The sequence below is a fragment of the Macrotis lagotis genome, chromosome 6 (genome assembly GCF_037893015.1).
Source record: "Macrotis lagotis isolate mMagLag1 chromosome 6, bilby.v1.9.chrom.fasta, whole genome shotgun sequence".
NCBI classification, from domain to species: Eukaryota; Metazoa; Chordata; class Mammalia; order Peramelemorphia; family Peramelidae; genus Macrotis; species Macrotis lagotis.
This window is the reverse complement of record NC_133663.1, coordinates 2,309,251-2,325,927: the sequence shown is the minus strand read 5'-3', so window position 1 is coordinate 2,325,927 and position 16,677 is coordinate 2,309,251. Positions and strand designations below refer to the sequence as shown.

The window sequence follows — 16,677 nt, the reverse complement described above, 5'->3', positions numbered from 1 at the left end:
CAGCAAGGCCATGTACAATCTATTCCTTCATTTTCAGAGAAGGAAACAGGCTCAGAGAAGTTAATGGTTTATATGTACTAGGCTACCCAGGTAGTGAATGACAGAGGTGAATTCAAACCCACATCTCCTCCTGTTGTCTGAGGTCCCAGCAGTCTCAGAATCAGGCACTAGGGGCAGCTAGATGGTACAGTGGATTAAAGTATTGGCCCTGGATTCAAAAGGACCTGAGTTCAAATCCAACCTCAGACACTAGTCTTGGGCAAGTCACTTGACCCCATTGCCTCAGAAAAACAAAGAAACCAAATCCTTGAGGACTGTGTGCAGTCAAGGGAAGGGGCTGCCTTTCTAGTGGCCTTTAGTGTTTTTCTCCTTCGTGGGTGGCGCTCCATTCAGGGCAGTACTTTGGAATGGGGGGGAGACTTCAGAGATCCCCAATAGGTGGGTCTCAACAGAAGGCTGATTTAATCTCTAGTAATCATGAGTTCTCTCCCTTTTAGGGGGACCTCACCCCCCAGGGTCATTATAACCATTCAAAAATATCTGGGAAAGTGGGACAAATCAGATGGGGTGGGGGAGCTATCTTTGTTTGATTGGGCTAAATAAAGCCCACTCTATATTTAATGCTTTGTCAATCTGAATGCTTGCCCAGAAACTGAGGGCTCTTTTTTGGTTGTAGAAATTCAGATATTAGGGTGGCTAGGTGGTGCAGTGGATGGAGCACCGGCCCTGGAGTCAGGAGGACCTGGGTTCAAATCCGACCTCAGACACACACACACAAAAAGAAAGAAATTCAGATATGAGTCAAATTCTGATTTTTTTTTTTAGGTTTTTGCAGGGCAATGGGGTTAAGTGGCTTGCCCAAGGCCACACGGCTAGGTAATTATTAAGTGTCTGAGACCATATTTGAACCCAGGTCCTCCTGACTCCAGGGCCGGTGCTCTATCCACTGCGCCACCTAGCTGCCCCCAAATTCTGATTTTTACATATGAAATCCTGATTAGGGGCAAAATGAGTCCCAATTCCAAGACATTTTGCAGCATCTAGTAGCTTGCTTCCCAAGAGTTAAGGGCTCCGTGAGCCAGAGCACCCAGAAAGTCCAAGACTTGAGTGCAGCAGTCCAGATTTTGAGTTCCAATTTCTCACAGTCAATGTCCTAGGTAAAAAGACTGTAAATTTGTTATTTTGCTAGCATCTCTTGAGTGCTCGGCTCCTAAGAGCACTTCAGGAGATGAATCCCTTTTTAGAAGCCCATGGGCCGAGAACAAAGGACTCCTCCATTTTTCACAACTTCATTAGAGATCAATGTCATATTCTGGTAGTAGCGGTTCCAACCTGAGGCTGTTACTGCCTTGAGATTCCATCGAAACGGTTCAAAGGTCTAAAGAAGAGAAAGAGACCCCCCCCACCCCCTTTCATCCTCAGCAGCTAAGCTGCTTAAATAGCCTAATTAACATTAGCCACCATTTCTTTTTTTTTTCTTTTAGGTTTTTGCAAGGCAAATGGGGTTAAGTGGCTTGCCCAAGGCCACACGGCTAGGTAATTATTAAGTGTCTGAGGCTGGATTTGAACCCAGGTACTCCTGACTCCAAGGCCGGTGCTTTATCCACTACACCACCTAGCCGCCCCTATTAGCCACCATTTCAATAAGCAAAGGTCTACATACCCACAGACATGCACACCAGGTACCCACTACTCAAACTCTTAAGGTTTCTCCTTAGGAGGGGCTTCAAAAGTGCTCATAAATGGCTCTCATAGAAAGGAGCTGTATCTGACCTGTATCCCTGCTCTTTGGAATCACAGGAATCTGGGTTATTTTGTAAATAAAGTCAAAACATGAACCCTACTCTGAAGGGAGAGACATGAGGATAATGGGTGGGGTTGGGGCAAAGGAAGCCTATCCTACCTACCAGGATTCACACAATAGCTTCTCAGGGATGGCTGAAGGAAGGTTGTGATTCAATGCATAGCTTGCCCTGGAAGGAACAAAGAGCCCAAGATCCAATTAGGATGGATTGGTTCTACCCACAGTACCCCTCAGTCCTGGGCTTTCATTGTCTGACTCAGATCCCAGATCCACTAAGTCCAGGATGGGCTTCTTTCTGCAGCCCCCTTGGTGGGGAGCTCCTTCCGCTTGACTGGTCTCAGACAACCAGTCAGGCTTCCGTCCTAGAGCCCAAGAGAGCCCAGTGTCCCCTGTAGACTACCATGTCACAGCGAAGTTAGCATCAGCAGAGCCCATGAAGATGGACTTTTCCATCTTGAGTGTGGGTAGAGAACAGGAGAGGGCTCAAACAAACAGGTTAATCAATGGCAAAAATCAAGGGTTTCAGCAAAACCTGTGCTCATTTCTCATGTTACTATTGTGGAAAAGTTGGAGAGAGATAAGCTGAAAAGTGGAACAATTAAATGGAGGCAACACCGGTCATCATCAGTGGTTTATGGGGGAGGGTCTCCTCCCCAAAGCATGGGGATTCCTTGACTATTTTCACTGAGGATCTGAGTTTGTCTCCATCTCTTGAAGGTCAAGATGGCATAACGTGAAAGGACTCCATAATGGAAGGGGGGCAGTGCCAAGAGCTCAGGAAGAGACTTGGAGGAGGAGGCTTCTATTTGCATAGTGGACCGATCTCAGGCCTCCATGACTATAGGTGCACAGACATAAAGGATCCCAGGATAACTCAGTTCTTTCTATGAAGAGAGCTGGAAATTTTCTGATAAATATGATGAATAAAAAAAGCACCTAAGTGCTTTCTATGTACCAAGGAAGACAGTCCCTGTCTTCAAGGAACTCACATCCTTTTTTTAACAAAATCTTAATAGTATTTTATTATTTCCAATTACATGTAAAGATAATTTTCAACATTCTTTTTTTTTTTTTGAGGGCAAGGCAGTGGGGTTAAGTGATTTGCTCAAGGTCACACAGCCAAGTATGTATTAAGTGTCTGAGATCAGATTTGAACTCAGGTCCTCCTGACTCCAGGGCTGGTGCTCTATCCATTGCACCATTTAGCTGCCACTCAACATTTAGTTTTGCAAAATTTTGAGTTCCAAATTTTTCTCCTTTCCTCCCCTTTCAGCAATCATAAGTAACACAGGTGCAATCATGTTAAACATAGTCACGCTATAAAAGAATAATCAAAACAAAGAGGAAAACTATGAAAAAATAAAGAAAACCAAAAAAACCCAAAGTGAAAGATAGCATGCTTTGATCTACATTCAGGTGCCATAGTTCTTTCTCTGGATATGGAGGGCATTTTCCATTCTTTTAGAATTGTCTTTGATTATTGTATCGCTGAGTAGAGCAGTTGGTCATCATATAGCAATTTCAGTTAATATGTTCTCCTGGTTCTGCTTGTTTCACTCAGCATCAGTTCATGTAAAATCTTTTCAGGTTTTTCTGAAATCTGCCTGCCCATCATTTTTTAAAGAAATATTTTATTTATTTTGAGTTTTACAGTTTTTCCCCTGATCTTACCTCCCCCACCCCCCACAGAAGGCAATTTGTCAGTCTTTACATTGTTTTCATGGTCTACATTGATCCAAACTGAGTGTGACAAGAGAGAAATCAGATCCTTAAGGAAGAAAAATAAAGCCAAAGAGATAGCAAACTTACATTAAGATAACACTTTTTTGTGTGTTTTTTTTAGTTTTTTGCAAGGCAAACGGGGTTAAGTGGCTTGCCCAAGGCCACACAGTTAGGTAATTATTAAGTGTCTGAGACCAGATTTGAACCCAGGCACTCCTGACTCCAAGGCCGGTGCTTTATCCACTACGCCACCTAGCAGCCCCGATAACAATTTTTAAAAAAAATACAGCTAATCTGGCCAATCATGGAGTGAGGTGGCCTCCACTTCTGGTGTCTTCTAGCAATGGGAAAACTCCCTACCTGAGAGGAACATTTATTCTTTACAAGCTTTCCCTGACATCCAATCTAAAGCTACTTCTTGTGGCAATTTCCACCCATTGCTTTGAATACTTTCTGTGGGTAAGAAGAAAAAGTCCAGTTCCTCACATCCCTCTGGAATCTTCTCTGGTCCAAACTAAATGCTCCTTTGAGACCAAGAGTATGAGGCTTTGCACCATCCTGACTGCCCCTCTTCTGGATGCCCTCCAACATCCCCTTCTCTCCATCCCCTTGCAGCCTAGGTGTGGTGGCTGAGTCAGCCTGCAAAGCTATCTGGATCTGGCCTGGCCAGGGCAAGGGCAGAAGTTCTCCTTTGGTTCTTTAAGCCTGGCCCTTCCTAATTCAGACTAGGCTGGCACTGGCTGCTTTGACTGCCACGTCATTGGAGTTTTCAGTTTGTTGAAGCTCCTTTATCATTTTCTGATGACCTGGTGCTGTCCAGCCATGCTTCTCCAAAATCCCCCTAGTGAGTATGATTTATGTGACCCCAAGCATCATAGTTCCAAATGTCCCTTCTCAGCACCTGATGGGATTGAGATTTGTGTGCTGGTGCAGCAGAATCTTGGAGTGCTGCTGTCCTCATCTAGCAAAGGGGTGCTGAGCATTTTGTTTGTCCGGGCTCTTTGTGGTGGTCTTGCCCTGGGGGCCATTTCTGATAATATGGTTTCAAGATCCTAAAATAAACTGCCCAGATATCCAGCTACCTGGCTTTGACTCTTCAGCTTTGCCACAAGAATTTCTTGGGACACTTTGTCACATTTGTTAAAAAAAACAAACAAACAAGTATGTATGCAGAGGAAAACTATGGAGGGGATCCTCCCAATCTGCTCCTCTAGTCACAGACATAAAATTAAAACCAAAAAAGTAGACTCCTCATTTCTGTCACTGACAGTAAACTGACCACTGGCTGCCTTGTGACATCCCATCTCCCATCTCCGCACCTTGTAACTTCGGGGTTTCACACCTGCAATGCCCTTCCTGCTCATCTCTGCTTCTTGGTAACTCCTGTTCTTTGCAAGGGTTTGCTTTGGTGCTGCCCCTTCCACCAAGCCTTGCTTAGTGCTCTCCACTTGGACATGACCAGATTTATTTTGGCTATTGGTACTAGCCGAGAAGACCAGAACTTGTGAGCCTGTACCTCATATGTGGCCAAAGCAATGGCCTATAAGGAAGAGGACTGGGAGGACGTGGAAGAGAAGGGTCTGGCAGAGATGTGGAAATGGGCACAACTCTCATCACTAGGCATGCAGTAGACAGAGGCATCTGGCTCCTGCTGCAGAGCCAGCTCTGGGGACAAGCCTGGTTTGGCTGCCGGATCTCTTTTTGGTAGACCATCTTCTCTTGGTTGGAATCCTTCACTGATGGCCTCTGGACTGGCACCTGGGGTCTCCTCCCTGAGGCTGACACATGCTTCTCACAAATCTGGACCACCCAGGAGTAGGCACTCCCATGGACCCTTTCTCCAGGTTGCCCTTACTCTGGGTCCACCTGAAGAGTCCTCATGGGGTTCCCCAGAAGCCTGGAAGCTCCCCAGGGGCAGCAGCCATTCTCTGGTACCCCAATGAGGACTATGTGAAAAATTCTCAGCCAATATGGGGTGAAAGGAATCGAGTCCCCAGGATTCATTACCCTGCTGTGTCTTCCCTGATGTCCACACCAAGGGCTCACCACCATGTGTGTGTAAATGAGTGAGGCACTCTCCTTCCATTCGGAGAGCAGCTGCTCAGGGGGGCTCCGCTGTCCCACCCTGCCCCTCCATCAATACCTGGAACGCATGACCCCCGTGGAGTCGATGTCTATAGCCGACCCCCATGGAGCCGCTGTCTATAGCCGACCCCCGTGGAGTCGATGTCTATAGCTGGATCTGCTATTCTCTTCAGGTGAAGTTGCTAGTCTAGAATGGGAAGAGAGAAGGCCTTGGCTGGCTTATGGAGAGGAAGCGGGCACAGGTACCCTCCAGCTCTTCTTCCCTCTTTCTTCTCCCCCCCTTCTCTCCTCTCCCTCCATTCGTCTTTCCCTTATGCTTCCCTTTTTCCTCTTCCATCCTTCCCCCTCCCTCTTCTGTCCTCTCTCTTTTCTTCCCCACTTCCCTCTCTCTTTCCCTCCCTCTGGCCTTTTCCCTCCTCCTGCCTCCTCTTTCTTCTTTTTTCCCTCTTTCCCACTTCTGAGATCTGAGAACCCCTGGGGCTCTGGGAACCAGAGAAGTCTGTGACTGTGGGGAGGTGAAGAAGGGGCAGTGGAGGTATTATAAAGTGGAGGGAAAGAATGCTTTCCCCTTTGTGCTTAAAACAATCATCTCTCTCAAGTTTCAAGACTTGTCAGAGCCTGAGCTGTGCCCAGAACAAGAGTTAGAAATGCAGGAGGCCAAAGGGAGAGGACACACAGATTATGTCGATGCCAAATTTTAAAAGCAGATGCTCCACAACTTCGGAAAGTAGGTCCACACATTTTGTCACCTTTACAGAAGGAAAGGGAAGGAAGTCAGTTTGGCAGGACTGCTTTTAGATGAGAAAGGTCCCAGGGGACCTAGCTGGGGAAGAGCAGCATTGTTATTGATCCTGGGCCATGCCCATCCACCTTAGCTGCCCTCCTGGAGCACCACCCATCTACCTCCTCCCAGGACACTGAACGTGTCAGCCTACTGAGGGCACCATCCACATTAGCCCTCCTGAAGCACTTTCTGGGTCAGCCCATTGGGGGCCCCATCTTGGGCATCATCCACATTAGCCCCCTGAGGCACTTTCTGGGCCAGCCCATTGGGGGCACATGTGGGGCACCATCCACATTAGCCCCCTGAGGCACTTTCTGGGCCAGCCCATTGGGGGCACATGTGGGGCACCATCCACATTAGCCCCCTGAGGCACTGTCTATGTCAGCCCATTGGGGGCCCCATGTGGGGCACTATTCACATTAGCCCTCCTGGGGGCCTCGCTTATCTTGCCTACTAAGCAACTTCTTCTCTCTGAACTTTCCCAGCTTGTAGACTCCTGTTGACCAGGGGGAGCACTCTATCCCAGCCCCCCCATCGTGGGATTGCCCCACAACTGGGTGATGGCAGTGCCTTCCTTCCTCTTCAGAGGTCAAGTCTTTATGACTCATTAGCCCAGTTCTGTCCTTGTCCTCCAGGGACCACAAAGAGAGTTGAGTGCTCCGTTCATTGAGGATATGCATATTAGGTGTGCAAAAATGTTGAGAGCAAAGGGCGGAGAGTGGTAAAAACCAAGAAATGGACTCAGGGCCTGATGGTCAGACGTTGATGGAGAAAACACTAAGGGCCCTTGAGAGTGATCCTCATGGCTCTGGACAAGCGAGTGCCCACTCACGGAGGCCGCATGCTGAGGCTTACAAAGGGTATGCCACCAGCCTCACCCTCTCCCCTGCCAAGCTCCAGGAATGGCCTCCCAAAGATGACCGTGGATGTTCAGGAGAATTCAGGATTGGAGCAGAGCCCAGCCAGGAGGGAAGGAAGGGCTGAGGGGTGGGGAAGGACTCTGGATGCCCTGCCTGGGCCACCAGGGGAGTGGCTGCTATTTGGCAAGCTCAGTTGGGAATGACTCTTTTTCCTGTTAGGTTCAGGGGTCAGTAGCAGAAGCACTCAAGGCTTTCCTGGGCTGTTTGGGAAGATCGCAATACAGTTCCAAGGTTGCCCCACGGCTAAAGAAACTCTTACCAGGCTTGCAGTGTCCAGCAAGTGTCCGCTGACCTCTTCACTGAGGGAAATGCCTGTTTGTATCCCCATTATGCTGAAACGAAGAAGTGAGGCTCAGGTCAGTGTGGCAGGCTCCTGTCATGGCTCATCCAGATAAATTCCTTTTGGGTAAATTAAGGCAGACTCTAAAGCTTCTCAGGATCCAGCTTAGACCTTAGGATCTCCAGATCTTTAGTTCTACTCTGGAGAGACTGAGGCCGAAATGGCATAAAGCAGCCTGGGGTCAGAAGGTGGAAAGGGGGAGCTTGGCCTGCTTCAGTGGGGACTGCAAACTGTTGTTGAATTAGGTCTTCTCCCAGGGGTTCCCAGGAGGCGGCGGCAGAGTGCCAATGAGAATGAGGCCCAGAGAAGGTGGCCAGGGAGCCCCGAAGGCAGGGTGAGCCGTGCTAGAGACCCCAGAGAGCAAGTCTCAAAGGTCTGCTGTTGGAAGGGAAGCATGGAGAAAGGAGACCTCCCTTCCTCCAGAGCCCCATCATGGAACTGAGGAAGCCGTGCTCCCAGGAGATCCTCCACGAGAGCCGGTGATAGACAAAAGGGCCCAGCCCGGACTGGACAAAGTCTGGGGCGTTTCACCCCAACTTGGGTGGAAGCAATACAAAGCTACTCCTTGAAGCAGAACATCAGATTAAGAAACAATTTTTTAAAATGGTGTCCAGGGCTTTGCCCCCTCTCTAAAAATTGGACAGTAGTCATTATTTATTACCAACTAGATGCTAATTAATGGCTGATGCCATTATCTTAAATTGTTCTGAGGAAAGCCTCTCTTCTCTTTGCCAGAATCGTGCAGAATTACTGCCCTCTGTTCTCCCAAGGCAGACGGCACCAACTTCTCCAGTTGTCTGGGTGCCCACGTCTTCCCCTGACAAGCCTGGAGCCTTCAGGAGGAGGAAAGACCCGGCCTTTGAATCTCCAGGGATCACCCTCCAAGGGCACACTGAAAGGCGGAAGAGCTCAAGAAGCTGTTCATAAATTGAGTTCAATATTTCATCAGATTGTAACCCTGGTGAGGGCAGGTCCTCAGATTCCATTCCTTTTGCCTCCCCCGGTAGAGCGCCTGCTACCTGGGGGGGGGGCACTCGGGCAGCCACCAGGAGGATCAGTTGTTTGTGAAAGTGCTTAAGTCACATTTCTTGTCCTAAAGAGTCCAGGGTTTGATACCCTCCCTGAGCAGAGATAGGTTATTTGCTCTCATTTCTGCTCTCGGGTCTGACAGGTGTGCCGGGGCTCTCACCCTTGAAAGGCCTAAGCCACTCACTGCCAACTGAAGCTGCCAGGTGGGTGGGGGTCCGGCCAGGGCTGGCCCTGCCAGGCTTACTGCTTTGCTCTGAGGCCAACTTCAGTGAAAAGGATGGCAGTGTTGTTCAATGGGTCTTCCAAGAATTTTTGAAGCTCCTGTAATTGGGCCCCGGCATGCTAACAGAGGATGAAAGCAGGAGCAGAAATCAAATTCCTTGCCTGGAGATGCCATTCCTCTGGTCTTTGGTCCCCCAAGTTGGGCACCCAGGTGCCTCTGGGCAGGGGCGTCCCCAGGACTTGACCCAGGCACTGCCAACTACTATTAGCTCATTGAGTTACAGTGAATGAAGAGCAATCATTTTTGTGCTTCTCGGTTAAAGGCCAGAGAGCCCGAGCTGTTGGGGCTCAGGGCCCTTGCTTCAGTGACAGGAGTTATAAGCCCGGGGCACCCCAAGGCCAGGCTGGGGAGAATTGCATGTGGGAGAAGGCCCCACCCTGCTGGCTCCCTGCAGCTCTGACCTCGCAGCCACCACCCCAGGAAGCCCAGCTCTGCTTGGACCCATCCTGGCCCGTGCCTCTCGTCCTGTCACTGGCTCCAGAGCACCAGAGACTGGCCAGGAACCAGCTCCACTACTGATGCTGATGAAATGACAGGGAGGACTGAGGCCTGAGTTACCTGCAGACCTGCCAAGGTGATGAGGATGCGGAGGATGTCACTGGTCCCCTCGAGAATGCAGAAGATCCGGAGATCCCTCATGATCTGTTCCACTCTGGCTTCCTGAGGGAAGCAAGGGCCTCTTAGAAGGAAGAGGGGGCCTTCCCCCCTTTCTGAAACCCCTCTGATTGCCAGAGAATCAGCCCAAGTCCTGGAGAAGCCAAGGCAGAGGGGGACTCCTCCTGGGGCTGGACCTTGTCCTCATTTTGCCCAGCATGTGCCATCCCCAGGTCCCATGGTGAAGGACTCCTTTGGCCGAGCATCCTTCCCCTTTTGGATGACTGAAGACACTGCCATGCATAGACTTGATCCCTCTCTCTGGGCTTTATGCTCCCATTTTGACATTTTCCTGGGGAAGCCAACAAGTTGGAATTTGGGCATCAGCTTTCAGGCGGGGGGGGGCAAGGGCAGCCTGGCACTAGAGGCAGGCCTCCTCCACTGCTTGGAGGTTCCGACTGGGACAGAACTTCCACCTTCTCCTGCTCCGGGGTCTCCTGGGGACCAGGCTTTGGTCTGGAAGGTTTTTTTCACTCATCTCCCTGTTCCTGGCTTGGGATTGCAGAACTCAAATCCCTTCTGTGAGATTCTTGACTTGGTTTCCCTTTGGGCTTTCTCTGCTTCCTAGAAGACTCTGGCTCTGGCTCTAACCCTGGCCTGGTGTCTGGCCTTGCCTCCTGGTCACTTCCTTGGTGGAAGCTTGAACTTATCCATGGCTCCTAGCCTGGGCGGGCTCCCTTCATCCCCATCCTTCTGCCTCAAGGAAGCTCAGGGTCTGGGAAGTGTCCACTGATTGGACAACAGGGATGCCAGGTTCTCCCAGCCGTCAGGGGACCACCAGCTGGATCCATGAGTGAGACATCACTCCTAAGCTGCCTAATCAATGACTTCTTATTGGGAGCTTCCAACGAGGGGGAGCCCCCCAGAATAATTCAGTCCACTTCTCTAGGGACTCATTGGGAAGTTTTTTCTTATGTGAACCATTGGCTTCTTTATTTTTGGGAGGCAGTGGGCAGTTAAATGACTTGCCCAAGGTAAAACAGCAGAGAATTAAGTCTGAGGTCACATTTGAACTCAAATCCTCCTGATTCTCTGCTACCCCCAAGCCACTAGCTTCTTGGCAACTCTGTTCTCTGCCCAGAGGCCAAGCAGGACAAAGCCCGGGCTACATGAACACGGCTCTCCTGTGTCCCGAGCCTGCTCTGCTCTGGCCCCAGCTAGCCCAGCCCCTCAGGACCGTCCTCTGAGGAAGCTCCGACTTTCTCACCTTCCAGCCCTTATGTCACCTCCTCACACACAGGTGCACACCCTGGCGAGCGTACCTGCCCTGAGAGATGAGAGTTTCTGTGAGGCAGATGGCAGTGTGGCCCTCCAGAGGTGCCCATGGGCACATGTGTGTGTGTGCCTGTGTGAACGGCTGTTGCCAGAGAGGCTCAGAGCTTCACCTTCATGTAGCCAGTTCCTCCAAGGATCTGAATGCACTCATGGGTGACTTCCCAGGCAGCCTCCTTAGCAAAGAAAAAAGAAAAATCCAAAGGGCTGTCAGAGGGTCAACGACCCAGGACACTGTTGGAAAGGATCGTGGCTCCAAGCCCCAGCCCGCCATTTCCTAGACCCTCCCTGTGCCCCGGGGCTCAGCCTCCTGCCTCCCACAAGGCTGCTGCCACCTGCCTTTTAAGGATATTTTGCCCTGAAAAAGATTCTGGTTGGTCTTCCCCCACCCTCTTGCCATATGGTTGGGGGCAGGGCAGGGTGGTCTGGCTGCCGTCTCAGAGTCACCTGGACCAACCCTCTTATCTTTTGGATGAAGAACATGAGGCGGGAGATGATGAAATGATTTGATCAAGGTCATATAGGAAATAGGTGGCAGACCTAGAATCTGAACCCAGGCCCTAGGACTTAATGGAAATCCATTTGCCCTTGTGAGAGATTGGAAAAGAGATTTCCCTCCATCAGTGGGTCGGGGAGGCAGCGGGGGAAGGGAAAAGCCCTCTCTCTCAGCCTTCACTTGACCCAGTGACTTGAAGCATCATGTCAAGGATGTTTCTTCCGGGGCACCAGTGGTTTTTAGACCTCTGTTGGTCCCCTCCTTGACCCAGACTAGCTCTGCGCTAGCTCCCTCTGAGGCCCTCAAGTCTGGCTACTCAGCCTTGGACACTCCCTGGAAGGAGCTGGGCAGGGTCTATGGCTGGGCCAGGGCTTCAGCAGATAGGTTGGCCCCCAGACAGGCACTTCTGAGGGGAGATGCCTCAGTTTCCCTCACAGCCCCCATGGCCCCCACACAAAGTTGGAGACAGCATCAGGGATGGACGGCAAATATACTCACAGAAGCAGAAATCTGGCTGATGGCCACCTCCAGATGGAATTCCAAGACGTCCATGCCCATGTTCCTGCTGATCATATACGCCATTGACTGCAGGGGAAGATTGCCCGTGTCTCAGAGTATCGCCAAGGTGGTACAGTACTATTCAGGCCTCTGACTCGAGAGCCTGGGGAGCTGGGCAGCGGCTCAAGGTGACGGAGTCCACCCAGACCCTGCCCCAGAGCAGGGCCGTCCACCGGGGTCTGAAGGTCTTTTTCAGGGAGGGATCCCCCCTTCTCTGGAGCCCAAGTCTGCCTAGCTGCACCTCCCCTGGGACTGCTGCCGACAAGGCTGGCCCTCCCCACAGGACACTGTAGAGGACCGCCTAGAGGAGAGCATGGCCATTTCTCTGCGAGAGATTGGACAGTTGTGGAAAACTCTAGAACAAGACTTAAGGAACGTTCAAGAAGAGGTTTAATGACATTAGACCACAGAAGTAAAGAAGAGGCCCCATAAATAGAAAACCAGTGATGTTTTAAAAGGTGCCAGATTTCCCATCTGACTTCCAAGACAAGGAAATAGAATATAAAATTGTATTTGATAAACAAAATACCATCCTGTCCAGTTCTCTGTTTCAAAACTTGTATTTTCTGTTCCAAATTCTCCTCCCTCCTCCCCTCCCCATTGTGAAGACAAGAAAAGCAGAGTCTTCCCCAAACCTGTAGTCACGCACAGCAGAATCCCACATTGGCTACTTCAGAAAAAGATAAAAAAAGAGGAGGAGGGAAGCAAGAACATGGGTTTCCATCTGCAACTTGAGCCCATTACTTCTTTATAATCTGATGTGTTAGTTCAGAAAGGGGGGAGGAGGAGAGGGAGAGAGAAACTGAGGCAGAGAGAGGGGTGTGGGAGAGGGAGATGAGAGAGAAGACACAGAGAAGGGGGAGAGGGAAGAGGGAGGAAGGGAGAGAGAATCAGAGAGGACAGCGAGAGAGATGGGCGGAAGGAGGAGAGAACAAGAGGTCCTTGGGGATGGAGGAGAGAGAGCGTGGACACAATGGCAAAGGAGAAGCCTTAGCAGAGGTGTGGCCAGAGGAGGGTGCTCCAGAGGGCCAGGCACAAGGACCCCACGAGGGCACATAGACCAAGAAAAGGGAGAGAGAACCCGAGACACACACGCTGACACCTTTCCAACATTTTGTTGCTTCTATTTAATGTAGGCCTGCCCCAGTGGCCTCAGGTCCTGGGATGCAGGGACAGGCTGTCTACCTTAGGCCAGGCGAGATTTCGAGGCTTGCAGTGGCTCCCCGTCTCCCTGCACCTTTGGCCAAGAGCTGTTTCCTGTGTTTTCTGATGTGCATGTTAGGGGCAGCTGGGTGGCACATAGAGCACTGGCCTTAAGAGTCAGGAGGACAGGAGTTCCAATCCAGCCTCACTAGCTGTGTGACCTTGGGCAAGTCATTTGACCCTGATTGCCTCACATCCAGGGCCATCTCCAGTCGTCCTGATTCACATCGGGCCACCAGACCCAGATAGCTCTGGAGGGAAAAGTGAGGTTGGTGATAGTACAGGACCCCCTCACCGAAATCCACTTCACATGCTTGTCATGGCATCACCTCTCTGGTCTTCGAGACTGAAGGGCGAAAGCATTATTATTCGATGTGCATGTTATTTCCAGATTGTGCTGCCAGGGGAAGGTGATAAATGAACGAGGGGTTCACAGAACTGTGGAGCTGGAGATGGTCACAGGGGCCACTGAAGTCAACCTGGTCCTGGTTAGACAGTCCTGATCCAGACAGCCTGTCCCCACCAGAATCTTTTCTTTCTTCAGCCAGTCATCATTCCATGTTCCTTCACTTCATTATCATAGGGCATGAACTTTGAGCCCTTCCTCATCCTGGAAAACTCCTCTAGACATTCTCAATTTATCAATGTCCTCCTTAATGGTGATGCCCAGAAATGACCACAGTCCCCCTGATGAGCTCTGACTCCCAAGGGCCAAGGACAGCAGGTAGATCACCTCCATGGTCTGAGCAATTGCCAAATTGCCCTGCTAACTTCTGAGCTGGTAATTCATTCAGACCCCCAGATCTTCATTTGAACTACAGTTCAGTCATACCCCCACAATCTTGTCTTTGGAAATTTCTTGAACCCAAATGCAAGACTTTACATTGATCCTGATCAAGATTGATCTCAGCTATTTAAGACTTTTTTGGATCCTGGCTGTCATGCAGACTGCTGGCTGCCTCTAAGATTTGTGTTATCTGTTAAGTTTGTTAAGTGTGCTTTCCTTGCCTGTGTTCAGGTGATTGATAAAAACATTATCTCAGAGACCCGAGGCACTCTACTCTAGACATATTCCTAAGTTGATAGCAAGGCATCTGTGACTACTTTATAGTAATCCATTTGGTCATTGGCCCACAGGGCTCTAGTTTGACCCCAAAATGCATCACAAATGCTTTGTGAGGAAATCCAGGTGAGCTACAGCTCACATGTTCCCTCAGTCTGCTCAATCACCTTGCCAAAGGAGGACATGCTCTCTTCTGCCATGGCCGGTCTCTTCTGGGAGTTCAGGACCCATCTCTTTAAAATTGGTTCTAGAACTCTGAATGTTGCCATCAAAGGTGTCAGACTCTTGGCTTCCCTTTTTTGAAAATTGGGATGCCCTTTGCCCATTCTCTGCACAGGCATGCCCAGATACTAGCTTGTTCTGTACATTGAAACTGCAGATTCACCTGGTCCCATCACCTTTTCCTCTTTCCAGACTGGTTATTCTTCCAAGTTTCCTCCTTTGCTGCCTTGGTGTCTCCATGCCTGCTTTTCTCTCCCCTTGTTATCTCTTTCTCTCCACCCTCTCTGCACAATCTCTTCCAAAAGGCACCCCTCTGTGTTCCCCCCTAACAATAGTATCACTTCCATGAAACCACTTGGATTTCCCCAGTCAGAAGCAATCCCCCCTCTCTTCTGAATTGGGATTGGTCAGCTGGGTCCTTATCTCATTGCCCCATCTCGAGGGAGAGCTCTGTGAGCTCAGGAAGGGTTGGGGATCATTTCTTGCTCTTTTGCACTCTGCATAAAGCCTTCCAGATACCTGTTCAGATTGATGAATAAAGAGTGGGGAGGACGGGCTGAGCTTGTCTGGACTCCTCTACCCCTTTCCCTTGGGGTGGCTCTTTCAGCATAGAATGGAAGTCCCTTGAAGGCCAGGGTTGAAGGACTCCTTTTCTGTGATAATAGTCAGTCAAATGAGGAGACACATTTGGGGGGGGGGCAAGGCAATGAGATTAAGTGACTTGTCCAAGGTCACACAGCTAGGTAATTAAGTGACTGAAGTTGGATTTGAACTCAGGTCCTCCTGACTCAGGGCTGGTGCTCTATCCACTGAGCCACCTAGCTGCCCATGAGACATATTCTTTGAAAAACAAAATCTCTTGACTTGAAACCCACCCGTTGCCAGCTCCTGGTGCTTACCTCGGTGACATAGTGATACATGGCCATGCAGGCCAGTTTCTCCTGGATGATCCTATACTTGCAGATCTGTTTCCCAAACTCTGGTGTGCAGCATGGTCAGCCTGGCAGCCCAGGAGAGGACAGGATAGAAAGGGAAGGATGAGGAAAGGGAGCCCCTCCCAAGAGCCCTCTCTTCCTCAGTATTCCAGGTCGGCTTTCATTTATTTGAGGCTATTTCCCTGGAGGAAGAGTCCTGGGGTGAGGGGGTGGGTGGGAGAGTCCTTGACCAATGTGAGTATCCTCATCCCCCCCCTTTACGGAGAACATACTTGGGGTCACCCAGATGGCGAGTGACTCTATGAGCCCTTTTTTGAAAACTGGAATGACCTTTGCCCTTTTGCCATCCTCTGCACAGGCTGGCCCAGATGCCAACTCTTACTGTGCCTTGCAACTGCAGGGTTCACCTGGTCCTATCACCTTCTCCTCTCCCCAGACTGGTTATCTGGCTGTTGGCACCTGAGTCTGAGCAGGCACTCAAAAGGACCACAAGTGTGAAGCTTCTTTCCCTACAGAGCCCTGAGCCATCGCTCCATCTCGGCACCTTGGGCCTAGTTGTTTGGTCATTTCTGGTTGTATCTAATTCTTCATGACCTCATTTGGGAAATTCTAGGCAAAGATGCTGGAGTAGTTTGCCACTTCTCCAGCTCATTTTTACAGATGAGGAAACTGAGGCCAACAGGGAGGAGTGACTTGCCCAGAGACACCTAACTAGTAAGTGTCTAAGGATGGATTTGAGCTTCTACTGCTATCTGCTACAGTTCCGCCTAGCTACCATGGTAGGCTCACAACAAACATTTCTTGACCGAATGAATGACTGTTCACACAGTCTTTGGAACTCTTTTTTTACTCTCAGAACAATGTCCATTACCCCCAAGAGAATGGAATCAGGAAATCTGAGTTCCAGTCTCAGCACTGGCAATGGGGGAGATCTGACCTCCCCCACCCCCACCTGGGATGTACGGTTTCACCCAGGGATTGTGGTGGTTGAGAAAGTCCACCCGAAGGAACCAAGTCACAACCACAACCTCCTTACCCCCGTTCTCCTCCCCTCCCCCCTTCCCTGTCCCTGGTCCTGCCTGGATCTGGGCCAGCCCAGGCATCCTGGCTTAGTCCATCCAAGGGTAGAGTTCCATTCCTGTTGCCCTATAAAGTAGGCAAGGACCACCATGCCCACTTTGCAGGAGAGGAAGGCGGGTTTAGGGAACTGGGACTAGCCCAGCAGAGGCAGCTGGAGGCACTTGAGGTTCCTGCGGATGGTCCCCCTCCTGCAGAGACTGCTGCCTCAGCATCTCCACACCGCATTG

The 16,677-nt window shown here is 50.3% G+C and overlaps 1 protein-coding gene across 1 annotated transcript; it reads right to left on the bottom strand.

Annotated features, from left to right (window-relative positions):
* Positions 1-5,975: 5,975 nt before the first annotated feature.
* Positions 5,976-16,473, bottom strand: LOC141491544 (very long-chain specific acyl-CoA dehydrogenase, mitochondrial-like). Its single transcript, XM_074192492.1, has 8 exons — positions 16,323-16,473; positions 15,335-15,429; positions 11,888-11,974; positions 11,007-11,069; positions 10,829-10,888; positions 9,526-9,627; positions 7,575-7,647; positions 5,976-6,360 (listed from the first exon to the last, which is right to left on the bottom strand). The coding sequence occupies exons 1-5, from the start codon at positions 16,471-16,473 to the stop codon at positions 10,844-10,846; spliced, it is 441 nt and encodes a 146-aa protein (XP_074048593.1). The 3' UTR covers positions 5,976-6,360; positions 7,575-7,647; positions 9,526-9,627; positions 10,829-10,843.
* Between the last annotated feature and the right edge of the window lie 204 nt (positions 16,474-16,677).

Coding starts and splice junctions, on each gene's coding strand:
- LOC141491544 (XM_074192492.1), bottom strand. CDS start 16,473: ATGCCTGGGCTGGCCCAGATCCAGGCAGGACCAGGGACAGGGAAGGGG. Junction 11,070..11,887: donor TCAGCCAGATTTCTGCTTCT/GTGAGTATATTT, acceptor TTCTTTGCTAAG/GAGGCTGCCTGGGAAGTCAC. Junction 10,889..11,006: donor GAGGAACTGGCTACATGAAG/GTGAAGCTCTGA, acceptor CTCATCTCTCAG/GGCAGGTACGCTCGCCAGGG.